The sequence below is a fragment of the Salvia splendens genome, chromosome 2, assembly GCF_004379255.2.
Source record: "Salvia splendens isolate huo1 chromosome 2, SspV2, whole genome shotgun sequence".
Lineage (NCBI taxonomy): Eukaryota > Viridiplantae > Streptophyta > Magnoliopsida > Lamiales > Lamiaceae > Salvia > Salvia splendens.
The window spans coordinates 3832633-3860110 of record NC_056033.1 but is presented as its reverse complement, the minus strand read 5'-3'; the positions used below and the strand labels follow the sequence as shown (position 1 = coordinate 3860110).

The 27478-nt window shown below is 36.8% G+C and overlaps 6 protein-coding genes across 12 annotated transcripts; 4 read left to right on the top strand and 2 right to left on the bottom strand.

The window, feature by feature from the left end:
• Nucleotides 1-295: 295 nt before the first annotated feature.
• Nucleotides 296-2163, top strand: LOC121760135. The gene is made up of 2 exons (XM_042155753.1): nucleotides 296-989; nucleotides 1060-2163. The coding sequence occupies exons 1-2, from the start codon at nucleotides 296-298 to the stop codon at nucleotides 1947-1949; spliced, it is 1584 nt and encodes a 527-aa protein (XP_042011687.1). The 3' UTR covers nucleotides 1950-2163.
• A 4167-nt stretch (nucleotides 2164-6330) lies between these two features.
• Nucleotides 6331-9368, top strand: LOC121784265 (phosphatidylglycerophosphate phosphatase PTPMT2-like). 2 transcript variants are annotated; one of them, XM_042182429.1, is made up of 6 exons: nucleotides 6331-7114; nucleotides 7796-7918; nucleotides 8229-8322; nucleotides 8429-8511; nucleotides 8606-8695; nucleotides 8802-9368. In XM_042182429.1, the coding sequence occupies exons 1-6, from the start codon at nucleotides 6905-6907 to the stop codon at nucleotides 9147-9149; spliced, it is 948 nt and encodes a 315-aa protein (XP_042038363.1). In that variant the 5' UTR covers nucleotides 6331-6904; the 3' UTR covers nucleotides 9150-9368. The 2 variants fall into 2 exon arrangements, with proteins under 2 accessions (XP_042038363.1, XP_042038365.1); XM_042182431.1 differs by lacking the exon at nucleotides 7796-7918.
• A 520-nt stretch (nucleotides 9369-9888) lies between these two features.
• Nucleotides 9889-11491, top strand: LOC121784274 (peptidyl-prolyl cis-trans isomerase FKBP20-2, chloroplastic-like). 2 transcript variants are annotated; one of them, XM_042182438.1, is made up of 7 exons: nucleotides 9889-10218; nucleotides 10333-10408; nucleotides 10495-10688; nucleotides 10756-10865; nucleotides 10942-11050; nucleotides 11119-11195; nucleotides 11274-11491. In XM_042182438.1, the coding sequence occupies exons 1-7, from the start codon at nucleotides 10170-10172 to the stop codon at nucleotides 11391-11393; spliced, it is 735 nt and encodes a 244-aa protein (XP_042038372.1). In that variant the 5' UTR covers nucleotides 9889-10169; the 3' UTR covers nucleotides 11394-11491. The 2 variants fall into 2 exon arrangements, with proteins under 2 accessions (XP_042038372.1, XP_042038374.1); XM_042182440.1 differs by having other exon boundaries at nucleotides 10165-10218; nucleotides 10502-10688.
• A 122-nt stretch (nucleotides 11492-11613) lies between these two features.
• On the bottom strand, nucleotides 11614-14608 carry LOC121784260 (cationic amino acid transporter 9, chloroplastic-like). 2 transcript variants are annotated; one of them, XM_042182425.1, is made up of 9 exons: nucleotides 14359-14608; nucleotides 13574-13980; nucleotides 13279-13455; nucleotides 12962-13186; nucleotides 12704-12880; nucleotides 12390-12629; nucleotides 12222-12311; nucleotides 12059-12148; nucleotides 11614-11901 (listed from the first exon to the last, which is right to left on the bottom strand). In XM_042182425.1, exons 1-9 carry the CDS (start codon nucleotides 14579-14581, stop codon nucleotides 11881-11883), a joined length of 1650 nt encoding a protein of 549 aa, XP_042038359.1. In that variant the 5' UTR covers nucleotides 14582-14608; the 3' UTR covers nucleotides 11614-11880. The 2 variants fall into 2 exon arrangements, 1 of the variants encoding a protein (XP_042038359.1); XR_006046705.1 differs by lacking the exons at nucleotides 11614-11901; nucleotides 12059-12148 and having other exon boundaries at nucleotides 12390-12625.
• A 4685-nt stretch (nucleotides 14609-19293) lies between these two features.
• Nucleotides 19294-25664, top strand: LOC121784246 (protein ARABIDILLO 1-like). The gene is made up of 13 exons (XM_042182407.1): nucleotides 19294-19646; nucleotides 19728-21463; nucleotides 21640-21798; nucleotides 21890-21976; nucleotides 22066-22197; nucleotides 22737-22864; nucleotides 23022-23109; nucleotides 23271-23365; nucleotides 23747-23810; nucleotides 24268-24443; nucleotides 24654-24875; nucleotides 24988-25072; nucleotides 25177-25664. Exons 2-13 carry the CDS (start codon nucleotides 20129-20131, stop codon nucleotides 25354-25356), a joined length of 2751 nt encoding a protein of 916 aa, XP_042038341.1. The 5' UTR covers nucleotides 19294-19646; nucleotides 19728-20128; the 3' UTR covers nucleotides 25357-25664.
• Nucleotides 25665-25724: 60 nt separating this feature from the next.
• Nucleotides 25725-26762, bottom strand: LOC121784251 (protein yippee-like At3g08990). Of its 4 annotated transcripts, XM_042182423.1 has the most exons (5): nucleotides 26458-26751; nucleotides 26347-26381; nucleotides 26154-26253; nucleotides 26023-26078; nucleotides 25725-25937 (listed from the first exon to the last, which is right to left on the bottom strand). In XM_042182423.1, exons 1-5 carry the CDS (start codon nucleotides 26566-26568, stop codon nucleotides 25865-25867), a joined length of 375 nt encoding a protein of 124 aa, XP_042038357.1. In that variant the 5' UTR covers nucleotides 26569-26751; the 3' UTR covers nucleotides 25725-25864. The 4 variants fall into 4 exon arrangements, with proteins under 4 accessions (XP_042038357.1, XP_042038350.1, XP_042038354.1 ...); XM_042182416.1 differs by having other exon boundaries at nucleotides 25725-26078; nucleotides 26458-26762; XM_042182420.1 differs by having other exon boundaries at nucleotides 26023-26253.
• Nucleotides 26763-27478: the final 716 nt, after the last annotated feature.

Here is a 27478-nt window from a genome sequence, read left to right as displayed (position 1 = left end):
GGAATAGTGACGCCGGGCTAATAATCGTGCTCATTGGTAAGAGCACGGATGCTCTGATGTGATAGAACACTGTCAACTAAGACAAAACTCCCCCCAAATTCAAATGATTGAAGTGGGGGCAATTCCGCCAAAACAAAACGGTCATAATTATTGTTTCACCTTTTTTCAAATAATTGGTCACCTACTCACTCCACCTTCCCTTTCTCTCCTCTTTCTCACACAACCTTCTGCTTTTCCCTTTACCTTTGCTAGTAAGTCTCCTTTCCTCCCTCTTCACCCAATCCGCATTCCAACAATGGCACCAGCAGCACCGCCCCCGCCCAATTTCTCTCCCTTCACACCTCCACCAAGTAAGTCCGATTCAAACGCCCTCTTCAAATCCCTCATTATCGTCTTTCTCCTTCTCGCCATTCCGCTCTTTCCTTCCCAAGCCCCCGCCTTCATCCCTCCTCCCGTCTTCGCCGGTTTCTGGGAGATCATCCACCTCCTCTTCATCGGAATCACCGTCTCCTACGGCCTCTTCGCCAGACGAGCTTCTCAATTCGTCCCTGATAAATCTGCGGATGCCAGAACCGACGCCTATTTATCCGGGATTTCTCACATTACTTCAATTTTCGACCATGGGTATGAAAATGATATGTTGCCTGATAATTATGCTAATTGTGGTGATTATCAGCTATTAGGAAGTGATGAATGTGTAGTAGTTCCTAGTGGTGCAAAGATTAGATCTTTAGTGCGGGATGGTGAGGATGAGGGGGGTGGGGATCAAGCCTGGCACTCGCGTTATACGAAAGGTGAATCTTTGGTAGTTGTCTCTAATGCTAAGTGTTTTGTTGGTGGAAGCTCTGATTTTAAGCCATTGAATTTGCCTATTAGGAGTTTGAGGTCAAGAGCTATGGATAGTACTGATAGAGATAGTGATAAGCAAGAATTCAAGAAAGGAAATGAGTTTAGTTGTAACAAATATGAGGCTAAGGGAAATGATGATAGTAATGATGATGATGATGCTACGGCTGTTGTTAAGATTAGGGGTGTGGTTCCTGTGAATTTGGACAAGAGGTTTGAGGAGGTTGCTGGGCGATCAACGAGCCCAATCCCTTGGTGCTCGCGATCGGGGAGGGTGGAAGATGAGGATGATGTTTCCAAGCTACCTGTTCATAGTAGGCCTCACTCTGTTGGGGAATTTGAGTTTGAGCATCTCAAGTCTAGGAGGCCACTTCGTGGTTGGAAGTTTTCGAGTACTCTTGAGAAGCTCGAAAGTAGAAAATTTGGAGAGGGAAAGGGTGTTTGCTGCCTCACATTCGAAAGCAGACTCCATAGATTCTGACCCCTTTAGCAATAGTGCTTCTTCAGACATGGACAGTGTTGGGGATTTGGAAAACAGCCTTGAAAGCTCTAGTGTTGAAGAGGAAGTGAGGAAAGGTAAACAAGCTATTGAATCTTTGGAAAGTGATGTGAAGTCATCACCCCTTTCTAAGGTTCCAGCGAGAGCTAAGTCGGTTAGGACAATCAAACCAAAGAGATACGACGTAAATCAGAAGGAGCATTGCCCTAATCGAGGTGAAGGCAGGGTTGGGAGGAGGTTTATCAAATCCGAAGCAGTGAATTCTTTGATTAAAGGAAGAGAAGAACTGGAAATTCCCCCTGACCATCAAAACCAAGAATATGGTCGCATATTCTCTATGCCGAAGCCAAAACCAACTCTTCCTGAGGTCCAGAGTGAAGAGAAACATGATGTTGATGAACTTAGTTCTACTAAGTCTGTAGATGGAGAGATAGGGTTTGACAAGACTTCGGCCAAGGATGAAACTAGACCTAGCATTGACACTGATGGCGAACTTGGGAGTGAAGTTGATAGAAAGGCTGATGAGTTTATAGCCAAGTTCAGAGAGCAAATAAGGCGCCAGAAGGCTTCGACTTCATCTGTGGAAGGTCACAGTGGCTGGTAGCAAGTAGTCTAGGTAATTCGAAGGCTTGTGCTGCTGTGCTTGCAGCTGTAAGTTTGTGTGATTAGTAGCTGGAAGCTAAGATTGTATCAGCCAGCATCGTATTTTTTAATTCGTTTGCTCTGTAAATTATGTATCCGACTGAATTTTTATCGTATATGATCAATCATAGCACCATACCACGGGGATATTAAGTTCAAGTTATAGGTATCATGAATTACTGTTTTGTTTTAAGCATGTTAAATCTGTTTCCAACTGCCTATTGCTGGTTTTACTAATTGTAGATGATGATTCTTTGTCTGAGTAATGGCTGATTACTGCAAGCATATGCTGATAAATTTGATATGATGGATTCAGTTCTGCATCTTGTTCACTGCATTCTTGTATGACCATGTAGCCTATGACACCCCTATTGCGTGCTTATGAGCAAGTGTTCGATGATCAGAATAGCTCGACTCCACTGACAAAACTTCATCTTTGATAAGTCTGATGCCAAGTTGCCAACCATTTGTTTTAGGGCATTTTCTTTTAATGGTTCGACTTTAGCTGTAGGAATGATGTTGAAGAGGATGTAGACGAAGTTGTTACGGACACGATACTCGGGTTGTTAGCTTTGTTAGAATAGCAGCAGGCAATTGATAAAAGGTTGAAGCTTGAGGATCATGGACTTCTACTATGGTTTGTGAATGGTGAAAAGAATTGAGAGTTTATTAAGACTTTCAAAGATTTGGGCATACTTGTTTCTAATAGAGTGATTGTTGTAAGGTATAAAAACCAATAGTATTAATTTGGTTAAAAAGATTTACTTATTTATATTCAAACAATATTTTGTGGTTGTGATAGGGACATGATATTTTATTTTATTCTGGAAGAGAGCTGATATTCTCTCCGTATATTTATTTAGTTTATTTATGCTTTAGTATTATTTAGTTGTTATGATTTTATTTACTTTCCATAGTGGTTAGGATTTGATTTGCTTTCCTAGTTTATAGAAGATCTTTTTGTATCACATATATTATAAATATGTGTGGAGTCTTTTATTATTATCAAGAAGAATGAATTAAAATAATATTTATCATTCTCTCCCTACGGTTCTCCCCCTTGGAGAAACCGATTTCTCTCTAATCTCTCTCAAAATTCACGTCTCTTCCACTCAAATAACTACTTTGATAGGTAAACCCTATCAAATTGGTGCTTTCATTAGGTTCTCATCCTCCTATTGGTTTACTTTCTACCACCATGTCCGTCTTGCTGTCAAACTCTCCTCCAGACTCTCCTCCTTGGTTTTCTGGTGTTAACCCCGTGAGATGGATTTTGGATATTCAGAAATATTTTGACTATCACTTGTTTTCTGATGCTGATCGTCTATTTTTTGTGAGGTTATTTTTTGACCATCCAGCATCTGTATGACTCCATGAGTATCGATGCTCGAATCCTAAGTGCTCATGGCAAGAATTTCTGGATGCTGTTTATCATAATTTTGATGAGGATGTCATTTACTTCGCTAAGACGAATAAACTTCTCAACAAAATTACGGAGGCAGTTGCATATTTAGCTAAAAAGGAGGCCATGGCTAAAAAGGAGGTCACATCTGATTCTATCATCGAGTCTGTCGCAAAAAACGATGGTGAGCCAACAACAAATGTAAAGTTTGATCCCTTCATCGAAGAGAAGGTAAAAAATGATGATGAATCTTCAGAAAAGATAGATGAGCCAATGGATTTGGTGGAAACCAAATTTCCTCCAAAATCTCATAGCCCAAAAATCACTATTGTCATCCTTGGTTATGTCACTGAAGTCGCGGAAGAGATCTCATGTCCAAAGACGGTTTGTCCATCACTCGTTGCGATCCCAAATGATACAATTTTGTCTGCAGACGAAGATCCAAACAAAGACAGCGCCAACGAGATTGAAGATTATTTTTCTGACTTCCACCTTGAGGGCAAGGTGGTTTTCAACGATGGGGAAGTTGATAGGGACATGATATTCTATTTTATTCCGGAAGGGAGCTGATATTCTCTCCGTATATTTATTTAGTTTATTTATGCTTTAGTATTATTTAGTTGCTATGATTTTATTTACTTTCCATCAGGGGCGGACGCAGAAATAAAGTAGGGCTAAATTTTCAAAATTTTATACAAAAATAAATTTCCATGTAATTTAAAATATTATTAGGGGCTTTTATATACCAATATGTTCAAAATATGAATAAATTTTAAAATTTTATAATAGAAAAAAATTAAAAAATTGGATTCATTAGGGGCTAAAGCCCTTTCCTGTTTAAAGGTGGGTCCGCCAATGCTTTCCATAGTGGTTAAGATTTGATTTGTTTTCCTAGTTTATAGAAGATCTTTTTGTACCACATGTATTATAAATATGTATGGAGTCTTTTATTATTATCAAAAAGAATGAATTAAAGTAATATTTATCATTCTCTACCTACGGTTCTCCCTCTTGGAGAAACTGATTTCTCTATAATCTCTCAAAATTCAGGTTGCGTGCTCTCTAATCTCTAAACTGATTTCACTCAAATAACTAGTTTGATATGTAAACCCTATCAGGTTGCGTGCAAGAGATGAACTGAATTGATACCATATACTACTATTAATCGATTTTTTTACTTACATAAATCGAGTTAAATCCAAAATTTGCACGAACGGTTAAAGTGGTTTTCTTTCCTATCAAGCCAAGTAATTATATAGATTGATTATACTAGATCAACTTACGGTCTAACATTCCATCTCTTTTTTAATTTAATAATGAATCTGATTTTATTTATAAAATCTCATGATTGTAAATTGTAATATGCCAACACTGAGTACTTTTTCCATTACATCTATTTTAACATTAAAAACAACTAAACAGATTATTTTGATAGAATTTTCAAACAATACTGCCAATATCATATGACATTCTGTAAAATGAAATTAAGATACTCTCATCCCACGTTGCATGACATAATAGTTTTATTTGTTTTAATTAGAGAATAAATCATTGTTCCCTATTTTTCATCTGAAGTAGATTGATGTGCTCAGATTCTTGCTCATATAATTAAATATGTGAATACTACAATGCTAGTGTAAAGTTTATTTTATTTGTTTTAATTAGGGTAAAAATCACTGTTCCCTATTTTTCATCTGAAGTAGATGGATGTGCTCAGATTCTTGCTCATATATCTAAATATGTGAATACTACAATGCTAGTTTATTTTGTACGGGACAAATAGTTATTTAAATCACTAAGTTTAGTCAAAATCTAGTTTATCCACAAAGTTTAAATTCTGATAATTAAATTACGAAGTTTCAATTTTTCTAATTTATTCCATGTGTTGAATTTTAGATGGAACCTTTGCATCTTTACATTGAAATTCATTTTGAAATCTCAATCCAACTTTAAGATCAAGCTCCTTGAGATTACACTTTGAATTATACACGCATTTTTCCGTGATTTAAATCTCAATCCACGTCAACAAAAATTCCACCTAAAATTCAACTCATAGGATAACTTAAAAAATTGAAACTTCATGACTTAATTAGCGGATTTCAAATTTTGTGAGTTAGAGACCAGATTTTGATCAAACTTTATAATTTAAATGACTATTTAACCTTTTGTATAATAACCTGCAAAATATTTGAAAAGGGACAAAAGAACACACTAAACAAAACCGAAACGACTAACTCATTTAAAAGACATCAATGGGATATGAATATTTAGACATGTTGCTGTTGTCCTATCCAAATGGAAAAGTCACAATTGCAATAAATCATAGTAATACACTACTACTATATTAATGTCTTCAGCTATATAATAAATAAAATTAGACACTAGAATCATGAATTTTGGACACACACCAACCTTTTCTCAAAAACAATAAATTTATCACCAAATTTTTGTGATTAATAGTCCCTCACGCATAACACATGGCATTTATAATCATTCAATATGAGATCTTTAAATATTCCTCGAAGAAAAAAGAGGAAATTGGGATATATGTATATGTATATGTATATGTATATGTATATAGTTATAGTTATTTTAAAAAACATTATACAAAATAAATAAAAAAGAGGCACTGCAATTCCATTTTAGAAATTAAAAAAAATAGTGCTAAATCGATCAAACATAACATTCCACTTTCTCCAAATATGACAGCTGATCTTTCGAATTTGAGGTAATAAGGAAATTTTATGAGAGAAAAAGATTACGAAATATTTTTCATTGACAAATAAAGAAATAAATATATTTTTCTCTAAAAATTTAATTCTCCGAATACATCCGAGATTCAGTTACGGGAATATCCGGTTTAATTGCAGATATCAAACCGGATTTATAAATTAGCTATTTTTAATCACAATTTAATTGTGAAATTAGAATAAGATTGTGAGATGGAGAAAAATTGAAGTAACCTTTTTTCGGTGAATTTGGTTTAGTTTTGGCGCACGCACTTTGTAAGAAAACTACATCCAACAACCATTACCTCTCCTTGCATACTTCCCCAATTTACTTTTCTTCGTCTTCGAGCAATTTATCTAATTCGATCTCTTTCGGGGTTTAGTTTTCGTGTCTTGGTTGTTTGAACATGCCCATTTTTTACCCCGATTTCCATTCTATTTCTCGGGATTATCAGAGTTGGTGTAGGATTAAGGGAAATAGTAGGTTTTGTTGTTGTTGTTGTTGTTGTTGTTGTTGTTGTTGTTGATGTTCGAGGTGAAGGGCTGGTGTGTTTTTTTTCTTTTTTATAAATAATAATGTCTTGTGGTTTTGTTGATTTTCGAATTAGGTTTTGGTGTGGGGCTTATTTGGGGTTTTGATCAATTCGTGAGAAGTCTGATTTTTTATGTGAATTTCTCGACGGTTCTATTGCTGTTGTGTTTAATTGGTGTTGTGCAGAGTGTTTCTTTTCTTGATTTGTCTTTTGGGTTGGGGTTGAATTTGGATTGTTGAGTTTGTAAACTGAGATGTATATTGAGGAATTGAAAGAGGGGGATTTTGAGTGCGGTGAGCAGCAAGTGTGTGGTGATCTTTGTGAAGGTGATTTAGTCGTTTGGGACCCGAAAAGGCTCTTGGTAGGGGCGGGTGCTCGTGCTCTTTTCTATCCAACATTGTTGTATAATGTTGTCTGGAATAAGATTCAGTCCGAGTTCCGGTGGTGGGATAGGGTTGATGAGGTATGTATTAACTCTTGATTTGAATATTTGTTATAGTTTTATGGCTGTATTTCTGGTTCCTTGTTTGTATTGTTGTTTTTCCATGTGTTATTTTGTTGTTGATTTGGAAGTATGAATATTAGTATTACTCTGTTGGAAATGTAATTGTAGTGTGTTGTTCTTTATTCTGTCTTGAAATAAAGCCTCACTTTTAATAGCAAAAATAGAGCCTTGTCTACTGATGGATCTAGAGAATGCACTTGGTTTTGTTTCTTGAGGTTCAGTCCATTTAAAGGAGATAACTTCCTTTTAGGGTATGTGAGTAAATTTAGTGGAGTATTTAGGTAGTTTCTTCAAAGAAATCAGGTTAAGAGTGATATGGAGTAAACAAGGACAAGGGAAATTTCTTATGATTGAAGATTCTTATCTCTATTTTAGATTTTACTGTTTGTGTGTTGGATTGTTGGTTGAGTTATTCCTTTTAGGAGTTACGAGTTCAGAAAAATTTCTGCATATTTTCTGGTTATTTAGATTATTCTATCCATGAGCCAAAACATTTGAACTTTCTACACCATAGTTTCTTTTTTAAAAAAAATAAATTTCTGAAGTATCTGGCATATTTTTCCATTTATGCTCATATTATTCTTTCTGCCCGCCTTTGTGGCAACTTGGTGGCCTAAGTTAGGTTTTCTGTTTTTCCAGTATGTTTTGCTAGGAGCTGTTCCATTTCCAACTGATGTGCCACGCTTGAAAGCTCTTGGCGTAGGCGGGGTTGTTACTTTAAATGAATCATATGAGACTTTAGTTCCCAGTTCACTGTATCATGTAAGATTGTTTTACTCTCACTTAACCAATAATTTACATTTTTGCTCAAATTTTTTAAACTAGACAAGTTCAACCGCATCACAAACATAGTATATTTTCACCTCATGTCCAGCTTGGTAAGGATTTAGCCATTAAAATCCAGTTTGGCTGACATGCTGGAGAAGAAGCTTTAAAATATAAGAGAATATCTATAATTTGATGCAATTGATTTGAACTTGAATGAAAGTGGCAAGTCTCATCTTGTGAAATTGGTTGTTTTCTCATCAGCTGTTGTTTATGTTGAATAATGTGTTTCATCTTCTCTTTGAAGGATCACGGCATTGACCACTTGCTGATTCCCACAAGAGATTACCTTTTTGCTCCCTCGCAAAGGAATATATGCCAAGCTGTAGAATTTATCCATGGTAAGTTGTGTTATTCACATAACACATTTTTCATACCGTAATTTTATGTTCCTACTATCAACTAGATTGTGCCACATTCTCACATATACACGTGTGTCCGTTTCAGGCAATGCACTTTGTGGAAAAACTACATATGTTCACTGTAAGGCTGGCCGAGGACGCAGCACTACAATCGTTCTCTGTTACCTTGTATGTTACCTAATCCAAGAATTTTCGCATGATTACAAAATCCAGTTTTGTTTTATAGATTTTGTGTTTTTTCTAAACTAACCTTCAATAACAGGTTAAACACAAGGAAATGACACCGGGAGCTGCATTTGAGTATGTGAGATCCATCCGGCCAAGGGTCTTGTTGGCCTCCTCCCAGCGGCAGGTATGATTAATTGTACGATGCGCAACAAGTGTTCCGTTACATTTAATACTTATATTAATCAATCGGAAGTGATGTAGCATTTTATCTTTTCCTTGGCAAAACACAGGGTGTTGAAGATTATTACCATGGGTTGAAAAAATCTGGGGGCGAGAGTCTTGTGGTAAATGCTCCAATAACAACTTTGAGCTTACCCGAGACTGAGGGAGACGATGCGGAAGAGTTTGACGAGAACTCATTGGTGTTGATCACTGAATCAGACCTTGATGGATACGAAGAAAACCACGAATCTGGGGAAGCCGGCGAGAAGATGATGAGTGAAATAAACCTTGCTTGTAAGGTGCAGTTTGTGAGCCAAGCAGCTATATCAAGGCTGTCGTCGTACCTGTGGGTTCGTTGCCAGACGGGTCCAGGAGGAGTGTGGGGGTGGACATACATGTTTATTGATGGAGGGTGAGTGATTAGGGAATAAAGATGGGGTTGGTTTTTTGCTGATGGTGGTGAGAGGGATCTATGTATGAGTACAGTTGCCGAAGAAGAGTTACCGGATTTGGTAAGTGTACAGTCTTTTTATTTTGTCATCTAACTTGGAGTTGAGCAAGTACAAAAATACTTATGTATATAATATACGTATATGTATAAGACTTGAGGGTTTTCAAAACAGTATTTATGCTAATTGTGTCTGGACAACAAATAATGACCAAATTCACTTGCTTAACGTAATCAGAGGGTGTAACGTGGGAGGAAATATTAAGTTTTGTAAACAAGTAACATTGCAATACAATGAATATAATATCTTAAGTGTCAAGATACATGTCGTTATTTTAGTGAAATATTGATATCAAACGAACCCAAGCTAATATTTTGATTACAATGAATGAGGCTCGTGTAACATCCCAATGAAACGGACTCTAGTTATAAAAGGGCAAATTATGGGGAAAAAATTCATAAATTTTGATCAAATTATGGTTTGTCCTGCAAATTTTAAAATCGACTATAAAAATCATAAATTTAACCTTTTTCTTAATTTTTTTCCATGGGATCTAGTTCAGGTAAAATAAAAACCCATGAATTCCTTAACTTTTTGACATGGTCTAATTTGGGTGAAATTATATTTAATGTGACATCTAGAAAATCCTGTGGACGACATTGCCGGTGAAGTACTAACATATGAAAAAATTGAGAAAATTGTAAGTAGTGGAGTAGTTTTTACAGCTAATTTTTTAAATTACGGATCAGAATTTTGAAAAAAAAAACATGATTTTTTTCCAGCAACTTGATCCTACAAAAATATACAATCAGGGAAAAATCGTCTGCTATTGAAAGCGATTTTAGTTGAAAAGTAAAAATCGTTGAAGTATATCGATAACAGAATGAGCAAGAGAAGATAAAGATGGAGAGCAGCCATAGCCGGCCATTGTTGCTGGAGAAAAAAGTCAAAAAACCTTGAGATTTTTGGGCGCAACAATTCAAGGCTATGAATTTCCTTTCTTCATCATTGCCCTCCACTCCTAATTATTTTCCTTGTAAGTCTCCCCCTCTCCTCTCTCTCTAGGAATCATTAATTGGACATTAATACTCCATGACACAAATGATTGCCCTGTTCTTGTTCTAGTATTGAAGTGATAATGCTGTGGCAGGTAATACTCTTGTAATCTATCAATCCCATGGATCCTCTTGGCCTCAAACCAGAGCACCATCTTGTGCCTGCCAAATGTATGTATAAATGTCTCTGTTTTCCATTTGGGATTATTACATGTGTTTACTTGTAGCTAGCTTATGTTAGAACCTTTACATGGTAGAGACCAGGGGAAAATGGGTAGGAGGCTCTTCTTCACTTTCCTTGCTGGATCAGGTGCCATGTCGGCAGCATTGCCATCCTCCGGGAAGACAAAGAAGCAGACCCCGTTCGATGAGAGACGCCTGCTTGAGCAGAACAAGCGCATTCAGAGGGAGAATAACGTGCCCGATGACTTCCCGAGTTTTCTCAGAGAAGGTTTCTTTTCTTCTTTTCACACCACATTTCTGCCTATCCATGTATTGAACACATCTTCATGCTTCAGGTTTCCAGGTTAGAGTAGTGGCACCGGACTACTATGTTACGCATGGCTCAGGCCTGGTGTTGTGGGATATTGCATCCGGCCAAGGTGATTGCCCTAAGGATGGCCAGCAGGTTTGGTTTCTCTATACTTTCTTTACCACTTTGGATAAGTTGATTGGTGCATTCTCAAAGTTGTTCTCCATGGCAGGTGACGTTTCACTATGTTGGCTACAATGAGTCGGGGAGACGTATAGACAGCACGTACTTGCAAGGCTCTCCTGCCAAAGTTCGACTTGGTACTAATGGATTAATCCCAGGTAGTTGAGCTGAGCTTCATAATATAAGGTTTTATCGGAGAGAGAGAGAAACTAAAGTTTGGTGACAGGATTCGAGGAAGGAATCAAAGACATGAAGCCGGGAGGGAAACGGAGGATAATCGTCCCTCCAGAGCTAGGTCCACCAGTAAGTCTCACTTTAATTAAGATAAACTGTGTTTTTTTTTGTTGTTTTTTATCATATAGCCAGACTGTGTTCTTGCAGGTTGGACCTTCCACTTTTTTCAGCTCCAAGCAGTATGAAGTTTTTGATATAGAATTGCTAAGCATCCAAGATTGCACGAGGAGGACGATTGGCTTTTATTCCGATGTTGTTTGTTCTTGAGGAGAAAGACTCAGCAATTCATTAGCTAGTAAGTGAAATTCATTCAGTTGTAGAATTAATTCATTTGATATAGAATTGCTAAGCCCCCATTATCAAAATCCTAGCTCCACCACTAGTTTCACCCCCAAGGTGCATGCACAATTCACAATACTACAATTTTTAATCATGTCTAATTCTTAATTTTTCTAATTAATTATATAAATACCATAACAAACTCACATACGGTGCTTACATAAGATATGCAGCATATAGCTTCTCATCATTTATGTACACAAGTATAAATACATGCCGTGCTCAAAAGCAAATTTACAAGATAGTTGGGACTTTGGACGATGAGTATTATTTTGATTCATAAGTGTGTAACTGATGGAGATGGACTCGAGAATACAACAATTACAATAACACATACAACAACAATGAGAAAAGAGTTACCTATAATGGAATCGATACCATGATCGCTGAAAAAGCCCAGTCATTAGTTACGAATCTAAACTTCACCAGCAGAACCCTAGAAGTAAACATGTCGATGTCAAAAAGAAAATAGAGCAGAAGCAGGCCAGCAATGGTGGTTTTACAGTGGAGAAAGTATTTTGGAATATTAATAAAAGCGGGGTAGGTGAGTGTTTTATGCTCTTGTATTCAGTTATATACAGAGTTGGACTTACAGGTTTGGCGTGAAACTGGCCGTAAAATGCATAAACGCCGAGTGAAACAATGTTGAGGACAACAAATCTCACCCAGGCTTCATAATGGAGCTGCAAAACCAATTACAAATTCAAATGTTACTCCAAATTCATTCACTACTGTGTTTTCATGTTTCTGAAATACCTGAGCGAATAGAAAGATATTGACGAAAATACTGATTGACGGAAGTATTGGAACTCCGGGACAAGAAAAACCCGGTGGATTAGTATAAGCCTGCCAGAAGCAACATGTAGTGTAACAAGTGAGCTGGTATTTAATGAAAATCAGGAAGTAGACGGTGTCTTAACTTACTTGTCGTAGATAGAGTGTTGCACCAGCAGACAGTGCGATCAAAGAAGCTATTATGAGGTAAACAAATGAAGCACCAAATCGGAAGAGGATGCCAGTAGCACAGCCGCAACAGGCAATTGCAACGAGGCAAAAGATGCCTTCTGCCCTATTAGAAATACGCTTTGTAGAATCCTCGTTTGATGTCTTATTGTCCTTCCAGCGTAGGGTAACCACACATGCTGAAACAACTGAATATCCTGTCTGTGACAAACAATTTACCCGATTATTGGTCTCCCGATTCGGGATATAATAGCAGTGGAGTTTCTACTACTTACCAAGGATCCAACTGAGAGAACGTGTGAGAGCACACGAACATTAAGAAAACCTGCCAAAATGCTAGCAATAAGACCAACCCAAACTTGTGAATGAACTGGAGTTTGTCGCACCGGGTGGACTTTGGCAAATATAGCTGGTAGTAAACCATCTCTTCCAAGTCCGAGATATAAGCGAGACTGGCAAAACACAAATCACTTATTAGGAACTGCAAGACCAGAAAAATTACTGATTGAAACATAACTTCAGACAAGATTTACCTGAACGTAGAGCCCAACTAAGAGTGTTGTTGTAAGTCCAGCAATCGCACCGCAGCTAATTAGGACTGAGACGTATTTCAAGCCCTTGGAGGTGAAAGCATTAGCCAAAGGTGCTTCTTCTCCTAGATGTTCGTACGGAACCATTCCAGTAATCACTAAGCAAACAGCGATATACAACCCAACACAGATCATGAGGCTGCCTATGATGCCTAATGGTAAATCTCTCTGAAAGATCAAGCTCCGGGACACTACGTATCAGTTTAACATTCACACTTATACAGTGGCGAAATGTGAAGGCGTATGTTCATTCAGCATACCTGCGGTCTCTTGGATTCTTCCGCAGAATTAGCAACTGCATCAAATCCTACATATGCAAAGAAGACCACAGTTGCTCCTGTCAATATTGACTTGGCACCATTTGGTGCAAAGGGAGACCAATTCGCAACGTCAACCTTAAAGGATCCAACAATTATGACAAAGATTACAATGATTACCTGCACAAGATTTCGTGTTCTATCAAACATTGTACCAAATGTATCTATTGTATGAAAGTTTGCCAGAAACATAAGTTGAAGAAGTTTAGGAGAAGAGAGAGAATGCTGGATGGGTAACCTTTGTCACGGTCATGATTGAGTTCAATATGGAAGACTCTCCTACACCCTGACAGAGCACTACCGTGAGGAGGCCTAGAATGATAGGAGCAAAGATGTTAATCGAGAATACATGAAGAAATGTGTCGCCATGCCCAACCCAACTTGGAATGTTATCGTTTAGAAAGGGAATGAGCTCCAAGACAGAAACCCAATAGCCGGCTAAGCTACGTGCTATGCTAGCAGCACCAATATGATAGTCGAGCATCAGCTGAGTAAACACTAAAAAAGCTGTGAGCTCGTTGAAAGCCGAGTAAGTGTACATGTATGCTCCCCCAACAACCGCGGGCAAACGAGAAGCTAGTTCAGCATAACAGAGAGCATTCAGAACACAAGATGCTCCTGCAATGATGAAGCTAAGTGTAACTCCTGCAGCAGCAAACACATGATTTACTTTTCAATTAGGGATTTGGTGCAATAAGCTCAGTTACACAGCATTACTTCAAGTAGAAATCAGGAAATCCTTTCTAAATAATATCGTCGGCTGAATTTCAAGTGTATTACTTTTCCCATTCAAATTCAATCATAGCATAATACCTAGAAATCACCGATTCAAAATGATAAATAGCGTTATTGCGACTAAACGCATTAATCAATCTATCTCTTAGCCATAGATTTCGCCATTAAATTCCTAATCCTCAGCTAATTAGCGAAATTCAAAATTAATGCGTACCAACTTTAAAGCAATAAAAAAATTTATTTAAAAAAAATAATACTACTGTCTACTAGTGAAGTGTAGTAACTGACCAGGACCGGTGTCACGGGCGACGGTGCCGGTGACGACAAATATCCCGGCGCCGATGGAGGCTCCGACGCCGATCAAAATGAGATCGAACAGGCCTAACCGCCGCGCGAGGCTCTCGCGGACGGAGGAGTCCGGCGGCGGAGAGATCGGCTTCGACCTGGTGGCGGAAGACCAGAAGCGAGAGTAGCACGACGGCGAGGGGGATGACGTCACGGGGCGTTGCATACTTCCTTCCCGATTGGTGGAGTGGAGAGAAGTAGTCTGTCTCTCTCCCTCTCGTCTGGGAAATATTTATAGGTGTGGGAAAGGTACAAGCATTAAAGCGTGTCGAGCAAGTGTCAATTCGGAAGGTACTAACCACTGCAGCGAGTGACGTGTGTAGGTTGTGATCAGGAGGAATTTGTTTGCTGGTCAATAAATGTCAACCATTTATCTATTCGTATCAAATGGCATATTAATTTTATTATGGCCAAAAGTATTTATCACTGAAATGGCATATTAATTTTATTAATTTTAAAGGGATGTACCTAGACGTTTCTCATGTATGAATCCGAAGCATCTAAACAAGAAAATCACATAAGAGAATGAGCCGACAAAATTATTGGTCCATGATTCAATCGATCTGACCGAGTCAACTATTGGTTGAACTGATATATTATTATAAATATAAGTGGTGTTCGGTTTGAAAGATAAAATAGTAATGAGATTCAATATATGATAAGGTAAGATGGGCCTTGTTTTGGACTAAATTAGTACTACTAAATTTTATATTGATGTTTGGTTGAAGAGACTATGTCCAAGACACAATATTAGTTAAAAGTTTGATTGATAAAATTAATGCAAAGCTTATCATTAATTAAGTTTATTTATTATAAAATTTACAAAACAATTTTAATTTATCTACTCATTATATGATACAATAAATAAATATTAATTAATTATATATTCCAATAAAATAATAAAAAAACTTATTTAATTATTACTGAAGTAGGAGGACAACATAAATAGTCGTACAATACAACCCAGTAAATCTCATTCATGAAGAATTGATAATATCCATTAATCATTATAACCTCATTGCCATTGACCAAAAAAACAATTGTTAAACTATAAAAAAAAACCTTTGATAAAGGGGATGTATTAGTGTAGAGACAAAATAGAAGGGGGTAAAGTGTGAGATGGATTGTACGGGATTAAAGCCATCATTTTCACTCTTGATATGGGCTTTGTCAGACCATGACTCTGAGTTGCGGGCCGAATTTTGGTGGATATTGACCAACCGAACGACAGATTCTATGCAATCCTAGCATTAGTTCGGCTAACCGAACGGTGCTATATAGTATTAAATACTCTCTCCGTCTCAATAAATATGAAACATTAAAGTGTTGTTTTGTGAATTAATAAAGAGAGGGTAAAGTAAAACAGAGGATAAAGTAAAGATATTGTTGTTTCCATTTTATGAAATGTTTCATTTTTAATAGGACAATCTAAAAAGTAAAATGTTTCATTTAATTTTTAATGGAATTTAATAGGACAGCCTAAAAAGTAAAACTTTTCATTTAATTTTTAATGGAACAGAGGGAGTATATAATATATTACAAAAATATATTCACTTTAGTGAATAATAAAATAAGCTTCATATATATCACAAAATACATTGAACCTTAGTATATTATTATAAATATAAAAAATATTAAAAACTAGTGAATGATAAAATCTAAATATTTTATCAATAGATATATTTAAATATAGTAAATTATAAGTTAATGCATATAATTTTTTTAATATTTACTTATAAAAATAAATAAGTTCATATTAATTTAAACAAGTTTATATGGCGAAATCATATTATTGCGACTTGCGAGTAGGATAGTGATAAAACGCAAACTCTAAATATTATACAAACTTCAAACTATAATCCTTACAAAATGTAAACAGATAGACAAAATAACAGCAACAAAAAATGTCAACACAACATCTACCGTTGACACTATGTTGACATTTTTTGTTGAAATTATTTTATCATCTGTTGACATTTTCTAACGGTCGAGACCATAGTTTGAAGTTCGTACAATATTTAGAGTTTGTATGAGACGGAGAGAGTAAAAATTATAGCGAAAAAATTACCTAAACAATATACTTATTCCATCCACAAAAAATGGTCTCATTGTCGACGGCACGAGTTTCGATGAGAAATTAGTAGAGTAAGAGAGATAGTAAGAAAAAGTAGGTAAAGTACTAGAGATCGGAGAAAAAGTTAAAAAAATGAAAGATAAACTCCATTTTAATAAATGGGACTATTTTTTTCCCAACTCCAAGCCATATTAAAATTAAGCCCAACACTGAGAGCCCAAGTTGATATCCAACTCAAATTATATATATTTATGTCTAGCGCCACCAATGAATGATCTTCTATGATTAGCAATAGTATTTTCTATGATAAGCACGATACTCAAACAGAAATATATTATATCAAACTACAATAAAATTATAATTTAAGAACATGAAAATTAGACGCAATTACTTTCGTTGAAAAGTTTTAAAAAATAATAATAACTTAGGATGTAAAAGAAAAAAGGTCTTTAATTAAGGACAAATTAACTTAATCTTCTGTATTTTAGGACGCTTCCATTTGCGTTCTTTAATTTTAGTTGCCAACGGTAACTCGGTAAGTGCGCTTTTTGAAGAGTTGGTAGTATATTTAGGGGGTGTTTAGTTTGCAATATTATATCCCATGATTAAAATTTGGATTATGTTTAATAATGAGATTGAATATCATGACTTAATCCTAGATGGATAGTCATCTAATAATTAGTTATAGTCAATTCCATCATGTTAAATAATTTCACAATTCAATCATAAATTATATCTTACCTATTTTATCTAGTAAACCAAACGCCACACTATACACATATCAACCTGTATTAAAAAACATACTTGACAAATTTTTTGTGAAAATATGGCACATAGTATTATTTTTGGTGCTCCTTTGAAGTATCTTTTTTTAATACCGGGGATGAAGTGTAACGGAAATTCCACTCCCTCCATTTTCTAATTTTCGATTCACCACTGGTTTTGTAGGTTGTATATTTGCAGTGAATAGTGATAAAGACGAGAGTTGTTGACAACTACACTCAATTGTTTTCGATGGCTTCATAATTAGTTAGTCCCATAGTCAACTATTCATATATTCGTTTCCATTGATATTTTTGGCAAAATGTATTTATGACAATTTGCCTGCCAATTAAAATTATTCTTTTTTTATTTATATTTTTAGCAAATGTAATTATTGACAATTTGTTTGCCAATTACAAATATTTTTTTTTCTATTTATATTTTTGGCAAAATGTGATTATGACAATTTGCCTGCCAATTTAAAAATATCCATATTAAATATATAGTACTCCTAGTAATAAATAATTTTGAACTAATTTTGTTTAATATTTTTGGCAAAATTTAATTATAACAATTTGCTTATCAATTTAAAAGTATATGTGTAAATAATTCTGAACAAATTTTGCAATCAACTAATGTCTCGACTACAATCAATATTGGGTTTACGATTTTGACAAGTATAGCATGGAGATATATGTCACTTGTTTTTGTTTGACCATGTATGGGTCAGTGAGCAAGTCATGTCAATACTAATAATCCCTTGGTCAAATAGAAACTTTTGAAATTAGATTAAATAATGTTAATAAAGTAAAAGAAAATAGTAAAAAAAAGTAATAATTAAAATATTGTTAGTAAAGAGTCTCACTTCATTAGAAAAGATCTTTTTAAAAATATAAAATTTCTTTTTTATGGGAAGATCAAAATAAAATCAATTTATAATTTTAAAGAACGGAGAAAGATTTATTCTTCTCAATTGTAAAATCATAAATTAATGGTTTAGTAATAAACATGCAAATTTTAAAACTAATATATAGAATCAAAATTTGAAGTGAGTTCAAGAATTTATATAAGATAATCCTAAATAGGAATGTGAATTCATCTATATAGTATGTTTTTACAATAAAAGAGCTAATTTTACACTTACACATTAGGGAAATATCAGAAATGACTCAAAATTAAGTCTGAGGAATTAATGACAAAACAAATATAATGATTCATATACTAAAAATTGATAACAATACCGCTGAATAATTTCATGCCAACTTTTTTCAAAAGTTACTATAGTAGTTCGTTAGGTCAAGAATTTCTAGAGTTACTGTATATCGCACCCAAATGAACAAGACAACTCTAAAACCTATCTTTCTTGTTTCGCCGGCACCCCACAACAAGGGTTGAGGTGACAATTGTGATTTTTTGGCGGAATGTGCGAACGCGATCGTCAAAGAAGTCTGTTGTCGCCTTTGCCCCCCTACACATGCGTTACTGGTAGTAGCAATTGTTGTCTTCAAGATGACAATTCCTTATTAGGGCCGATGATATGTCAATCATGAAAAGATTGCCCCATGCAGACGTATATATATAATATTTGAATTAGGATACTGAGAAAGATACCTGGCTCATGGTACGTAAAATTATAGCTTCATCTGCGCGAGAAGCAATTATCCTATGCTAATGCTAATGTGATATAAATTTTCATCGATCATACTATTCTATAAATGGTTGATTATGTTCCATTTTTAATTTGAGAACACTTGAAAGCTAGAAGTATAACCTAAAAAATAAATCCTAAAAATAAGCATAAAATATAATTATGCATTTGAATAATGAAATAAAAAAGATTCATAATGTGCCCCACATTGATAATACTATGTTAATGTGATACCAATGCAAATATATTAGAAAAGCAAAATCATATTTTCAACACTACTTCATCAAATAAACGAACCAACACTGATAAAATATCGAATTTTCTACATTTGTTTCCTATATTTAACTGATTTATATATCATGAATATTTGTAACGCATCATTGCCAATTTGATTCCTATATATGCGTCAGCCGGTGTAGGTGAGATACAGAGAGAGAGGACTGGGCGAGTGGCATGAGCTCTGGCTTTGCCTTTTCTCACATCTTTGGCTTACTCAATTGAATTCTCTCCAGCGCCTTCTTATCTCTCTATCTGGAGGTTACAACTTACAAAGATACCTTTCACATGGAAGAATAAGCATCATCGATCTATACACAGGACAGGACACAGCTTGTGTGTGCCCATCCCCATTTCTGCATTCTCTCTTGAAGGTGGTCAAAACTATTGGATTCAATTTCAAGAGCCAAAGACTGGAGATTTCAGGGCTTACCGTAAGGCCCAGAAGGCTAACAACACTTGGGATTGAGGGTAAACTTAATTCTACTTTCCCCTATTGCATGCATTTGTGTTTGGAATTCATCTGATATATAGCCTGTATTGAACTTGCAGATTAGGGTTTTTGGAGGGTATAGGGCATTCCTATTGGGATAATTGTTGGAAGCTTTACTGGTTTTGAGTTTTGGGTTTTGTGATTGGGATGCTTTTCAAGTCCGGGTATCTGTTTGCTTATTAGTGGTCCTTGAAAGATCGAGTCTTCAATGTGCATGTAGGTACTTGGTTCGTTTGTTCATTGGTGTTGTTTGACCTCATTTAGGTAGGGTTTTGGTTGTTTATGGTTTGGGAAATTGTTAGGGTTCATCACTGCAGTTAGTGAAGAGAAAAGTGTGTTGCTTTCTGCATTGTTTATCTGGTAGATATTAAGGAGCACTAGATAAGTTAGGGCGTGTGTCCTTTTGTACATCATCACTGGCCATCACAAGTAGTGGTTTAGAGTGATTGTGTCTGATAGAATGATGAGTAGGAGAGTGCGGGGGAGGGTTGTAAGGAGGGGGAAAGAGAAACTGGATTGCCCTGACATCGATGGGAATTTGAGTTTGGATGAAGGGATGCTTGATTGGACAAGCCTACCTGATGATACAGCGATCCAGCTTTTCTCATGTCTGAGCCACAGGGACCGAGCTAGCTTGTCATCTACCTGTCGGGCGTGGAGGGCCATAGGTAAATCTCCATGTTTGTGGCAGACACTGGATCTCCGGCATCACAACTGTGATACTGCAGTTGCTTCATCGCTTGCCAGTCGATGTGAAAGTCTTCATAAGGTCCGGTTCCGTGGTCCTGAAGCTGCTGTTGATATCATCCAGCTTAAAGCTAAGAATTTGCGTGAGATTAGTGGTGACTGTTGCAGAAAAATGACCGATGTTGTATTTTCTGTGCTTGTAGCTCGCCATACAGCACTAGAAAGCCTTATTATTGGGCCAGATTTCTGTGAAGGAATCAGCAGCGATGCTATTTATGTACTTGCAGTTTGCTGTCCAAAATTGCGGAAGCTTCGGCTCTCAGGCTTCCATCAAGTGGATGCGAGAGCAATCAATGCTCTGGGACAGCATTGCCCAGATTTGGCAGATGTGGGATTCATTGACTGCCGAAGAGTTGATGAAACGGCCCTCGGAAATGTCACATCTGTTAGCTTCCTCTCAGTCGCAGGGACAACAAATATAAAATGGAATTTGGTCTCACAACAGTGGACTAAGCTTCCACACCTAATAGCTTTAGATGTTTCTAGAACAAATATTGCACCAGTTACTGTTACTAGTCTTTTTGCATCCTCGTGTAGTTTAAAGGCCTTGTGCGCCTTGAACTGCCCATCACTTGAGCAGGATGCCAGCTTTGCCACCAATAAATATCACGAAGGCAAAGTGCTATTTGCTATCTTCACCGACATTCTCCGAGGGGCAGCTAGCCTTTTTGTTGATATGCCAAAGAATGATCAGAAAGTTTTCCTTGATTGGAGAAATACCAAGGATAGAAAAACCAATGAGATTTTGAATTGGTTAGAATGGATAATTTCCAATTCACTTCTACGTGTTTCTGAAATTAACCCAGGCGGCTTGGATAACTTCTGGTTAAATCAAGGCGCATGTTTGTTGATTAATTTCCTTCAGAGTCCACAAGAGGAAGTTCAAGAAAGAGCAGCTATGGCACTTGCCACTTTCGTTGTAATTGACGAAGAAAATGCTAGTATCCACACTGGAAGAGCTGAAGCAGTTATACGATATGGTGGGATACGTCTTCTCCTGAACCTTGCCAGTTCATGGAAGGAAGGACTTCAAGCAGAGGCTGCTAAGGTAAAAATTCTTGCTATTTATGGTCAATTTTTGGCTTTACTATTGGTACAATCTGACTCTTGATCTTAAAAAGGTAAAAATTTCAATTTACACATCACCACATAAGTTTTATAAGGTTTTAAGTTTTTGTGGATCCATAATCTGGCCATAATAATCTATAGTGAAATTATATGCAGGCCATCGCAAACTTATCAGTGAATGCTAATGTAGCGAAAGCCGTGGCTGATGAAGGAGGCATCAACATTCTCGTAAACCTTGCTAGGTCGGCGAACAGATTTGTTGCTGAAGAGGCTGTTGGAGGACTATGGAACCTTTCTGTCGGCGAAGATCACAAGGTTCCCTTTTCGTGATGTTATTTGAAGTTTCTATTTATGAATCACGTCGATCTTAATCTCGAGATTTAAATGAACAAAATTCCTATGATAGGGTTCATTTGCTGAAGCTGGCCGTGTAAAAGCTTTACTCGACCTTATCATTAAATGGTCAAGGTCTAGTGGTGGTGAAGGAGTTACGGTAACATCCTGCAGGCATCAATATGGTGATATTATAATGGAACCGAAAATTAGTGAAAACTCGCAACTTGGATCTTTGATTGATTTCAGGAGCGTGCTGCTGGTGCATTAGCAAATTTGGCTGCAGACGAAAATTGCAGCATGGCAATAGCTTCAGTTGGCGGTCTGCATGCCTTAGTTACACTAGCTCGCACAAGCAAAGTTGATGGTGTGCTAGAGCAGGTTGATTTTCCTTATCAAATTGATCATCTTTCTGATTGCATCATTAATGCTTTCTTAATTACTATATAATACGCATGCATTGGCCAATACCTTGAGATGAGTTGTGTTTTCTGCCACCAGACTAATACTTTTTTAGTCCGAAAATTGTTAAGCTAGCATATAAAAGATTTTATTAAGTTTGTAGGTGCAAATTTTTGTAATTCGGAATGTAAAATGCCTTCTTACAAGAGCTGCCCATGGTTATAAATTCAAGTTTCTTCATCTTCATTGTATCCCCTACAAAATCTATGTGGAGACTCATCTGGCACGTACTTTGTATATGTCCTCACATCTGAATGTGCGGAATTCTCTTCTTCGCATTTTATGCAAAAAAATTTCTTGTCATCTACGGCATATAGTTTCTTCTACTATTGTAAATTAAGATTCTTCAATGGTTTTTGTAATATCTGCTTTTTTACTCGCTGCTTACTGTGAATATCAGAATATGTTTCTGTGCTCAACCAGTTTCTTACTCCTACCACTTGACATTTGCTATCCAGGCTGCTCGGGCACTAGCAAACTTGGCTGCTCATGGAGAGAGCAATAATAGCAGTATTGCAGTAGGAAGTGAGGCTGGAGCTCTTGAAGCCCTTGTGCAACTTACTCGTTCTGCTCATAATGGTGTTAGGTGTGTGTGTGTGTGTGTGTATTTGTATAAATTTTGTTTCGAATTTCTTTTAGTTATTTTTGCACGAAGCTGGATTGATACTCCTTGCCTGTGGTTTGATTACTGGATGCTTGCGAGAATGAAAAGAATCCCACTCTTGGTATTGGTTGATATGCAGGCAAGAAGCTGCTGGTGCGTTGTGGAATTTATCCTTTGATGATAAAAACCGAGAAGGAATTGCAGCAGCCGGTGGAGTGGAGGCATTGGTATGACATTGTTTCTTATCCGTGGAAGTAATTCAGGCTTGCTACTTTTCGTAATTGCTACACTATGGCTTCTTATGATGCCATTGTTTTTTTATTTTCTTTGTGGTATGATAGGAATTTTTTAATATGCTCCAAGTGACAATTTTTTGTGGTGGTGTTAGGTGGCTCTAGCAAGTTTCAGTGCAAATGCCTCCCAAAGCCTTCAGGAGAGAGTTGCTGGTGCCCTTTGGGGACTGTCTGTGTCAGAAACAAATAGGTATGCATGTTAAGTTACTAATATTAACACACATTTCTTTTTTTAAGAAGATAGTCACTGTGTATATGGACTATTCAATGCATAGTGTTACATGCTTTCCAGTCTGCTGCATCCCATTAAACTGAAGACTTAATCATAGTTACTTCATGCAGAGGGACACAGTATCTTATCACGATTATCGTGCTAATATTTTCACCTAGACATTCCATATTATGGTGAAATGTTAATGTTGGCTGGAAGCCATCGGATATTCTTGTTTTATTCATTAGTTAGTTTTAATCTACTATGCTCATTATTGTTGCATGCTCAATCATGGATATAATTTATTATGTCCTTCACCTATAAAAGTATGTATTCTCACATACATTCCTTCTGTAATAGCATTGCTATTGGGCAAGAAGGAGGTGTGGCGCCACTACTTTTATTGGCACAGTCTGCTGCTGAGGTAATTCTATAAATTTATTTATAATGAAAAATGGCTCGGCATTTAATGAATGAGTTGGAAATCAGTGGAAATCGCAACCCCTTAGCCCATTTACTCTTAGGGTCCGTTTGATACACAAAATTGGAATAGGAATTGGAAGGAATTGAATTGTAATCCAATTCCAAATCCTATGTTTGGTAAAATGAAATATGAAATTGAATTTGAAGCATTTGTGCACACACAAAATATAGTGTGTGAATTTTGTGTATAGTGTGTTTATTTTGTATATAGGTTGTGTAGACTGTGCGGTGTGCGTATTGCGCGCAGAGTGTGTGCAGTGCAGGTAGTGAGTGTGCATATTATGTGAAATGAAATACGATAAATGCTGAGTAGGACTTCACAACTGCCACAGACATAGCTGGTGGAAATAGTCTAATGATGTCTTTGTGTTGATCTTGACTTACTCCATGACTTTCAGGATGTACACGAAACTGCTGTAGGAGCTATATGGAATCTTGCTTTCAACCCTGGAAATGCACTCCGCATTGTAGATGAAGGCGGAGTTTCTGTCCTAGTTCGTATTTGTACTACTTCTGCATCAAAAATGGCACGCTTCATGTCGTCATTGGCACTCGCGTACATGTTTGATGGGAGGTACTTGCAATACTTCTAAAATCTGAATCTAGATATGCCATGTAATACCGTGACCATATTATCTGAGTTAATTCATTTCCGGAGGAAAGATTATGTATGATATTTTTCTGGTGTCATACTGCGATCATAGCCGCTTCTTGCTGGTCTATAATCTACATATAGTTTGCAGATACTGGCCTCAGAATTCTGAAATTAGATCTTTATGTGCAGAATGCACAAAATTGCACTGGAAGGAACATCAGCTGGGGGCACTTCCAAGATTGTAAAGCTGGCTAATCTCAGAAAATTGGCTTTGAAATGCATCGACGAATTTGTCATGTCTTTTTCTAATCCTCAAGCATTTGCTGCCGCTGCTGCTTCATCAGCCCCTACAGCACTTGTGCAAGTAACGGAAGCTGTTAGCATTGAAGAAGCCGGTCAACTCAGATGCAGGTTCTCTCTCTCTGTCTCTCTCTCTCTGTGTCATCTATCCCGTTGGCATTCTTTTAGTATTGCAAACACTTTACTGCATTTCTCATTGAGTTAGTATCTTACTTTGACTCAGTGGAGCTGAGATCGGAAGGTTTGTTTCTATGCTAAGAAATCAGTCTCCTACACTAAAAGGATGTGCTGCATTTGCTCTTCTCCAGGTAGATAGCTGCTTCCTCTATTAATTATGCAAAAGCATGTTCAATTGGATGCCATTTCTTCATATTCGAAAAAGATGATAATTTCAAAAAAAATTTAACTATAGTTTACAATCATCGGAGGCCGGCATTCTCCCCTTCATGCGAAACTCCTCCAGGACACTGCATCTCAACGGCTGCTGCGTGCAGCAGCAGCAGCAGCAAGCGCTCCACCTGAAGCCAAAATCTTTGCTCGCATTGTCCTTAGAAACATCGAGCAGCAACAGGTTGGGTCTTCTTCAATCTGAGGAGCATCAATCAGCGTGCAACTATCAACGTGCAACGCGTGGGTCTGTCTACAATGTCCCACCTTCTTGAATGTAGAATAGAGCCTTGAGAACAATGAGAAATATTGCATTTTTTGCTGTTTAAATAAATCTCTTCATAGCTTTCCTATATAATTAAGGCCCTCTAACATAGATTTTGGGTGCCTTTTTTTGTATCATCTCTTTATAATCTTGTTATGCTTTTAGCTATTAATTAGCTATAGCTACTCTGTTGGCCTTCACTTTTTGGTTATTTTGAATATATAAAGATGGGCCATGAATTTTCTGCAGACCAAGTTTTCATGTTTCAGTCTCTTATTTTATTTTTCTATTGCACAAAACATGCACAGTGATGCTAAATTAGGTTATTTGATATATGCCAAAAGTTATTGCAGATTATTACAAAATGAGTAATAAAATTGCTCAACTAGAGAAGCATCATAAATAAATCTTGATTCTGATCATAATCTTGATTAAAAATGGCTTAGATTCACACAGCCTGAACTGGTTGCTCTGTATCTGCACAGAGCATCTGATTTCCTTTCCAAAAGAAGAGCTTTGTCCTGCCAAACACAAACCAAACTTCGTAAACACGATAATCGACCTCTTAGATTCATGAGAGGCGAGGGTAAGAGGCAATGGACTTGCATATCTATCATGAATCTTCCAGCCTTGATAGCAGATGTCTCAATACTTAAAGAAACCTGCAAAAAGAAGATAAGTGCCAAAGAACATATGTATAGGGAGTAGATTTTAAGGTTGTAAGAACTTTTCCTCACAAATTTGGATCCCAAATTTGAGCCACAGTTGATGCAAGAAACTGGCGCTCCGGTTTGACCACTTACTATCTGGTAGTTTGCACCCAACCCCACATTAACCCTGCATAAAGTGAGCGTGCGCGAGAGAGAGTTACATGCTAATTCGTGATATTGAGTTAATTATAGTGACATGTAAGAAGAGGTGGAAACTTACAGATCTTGGAAGAGTGCATGCTTATTAGCTGCATACTGAAATGTATAATCAAAATGAGTTGTAAGACTACAAGTCTATGATGAGAGTCAAAGAAGATGCAGAAGAGAGCACCTTGTGAAGCAATTCTTGATGTAGGGCTAGGTGAGTTTGGCAGTGCCGGCAGAGGTAGAAGCTCGTATTCTGATTCTTCTCGTAATGGACTAGAAACTTAGTCCTCTCCATCTTCTCCAATTCCGAGTTCCTGATTATGAAAGGTGGTATATATAGTGGAAAATGGGAATAACTGTTTATAATTGAAGTCTTTGGACATGGTGTACATTTATGGATCCATTCAATAAGATTAGATGGCTATACTGACATATAACCAATTTAATTTTGCAAACAAAATTCATAAGCCTTGAGGATTTTTTGGATATAGTTATCATCATGAACACTACTCGTCTTTCACGAGTTCCTGTCACACTAATGCCAAATTTCACTTGGAAAATTGGAGACCAAAATTGATACCTAACTCACAAGTCACATTAGCTATTTTCAATGTTGATTACTTCTTTAGTAGAAGAAGACAAGCATTTTTATTGATGAGCTGAACAATTTTGTCTGTGTAAAAAAAAAGCAAGAGGAAATTGCTGGTTAGGCCAAAGACAAATGACATGTTTCTGAACATATTGATCATTATCTTCTTCCTTGACATGCCATCCCAATCAATCCAAGACAAACTCACAGAATCTGAGGTGTGAGAATGAAGATGTCGGCGTTTTATATGACTACATGGCGATGTATAACTGTTGGGTTTTGGTGTGGCTGGACCAACCATCGGCCCAAGTCATTATTGAGGGCCGAACTCGATTAAGCTCGGCTAACACCGAACTCGATTAAGCTCGGCTAACACCGAACTCGATTAACCTTCTCCAACACCGAGCTCGATTAAGCTCGGCTACCAACCGTTGTATTTGAACAGCTCGTTCAGTTACAACGACTAGTTTTTCAGTTTTCAGTTTCACATCTTGTTTTTCTCCATATATTAGTGTGATTCAAGAAACTAGATAGAGAAGTGAATATACTTTGTGATTCTTGAGCTAGCTAGGTGAGTGATCCACAATCGAGTTGTTTTCTCCGATTGAGTAGCGAG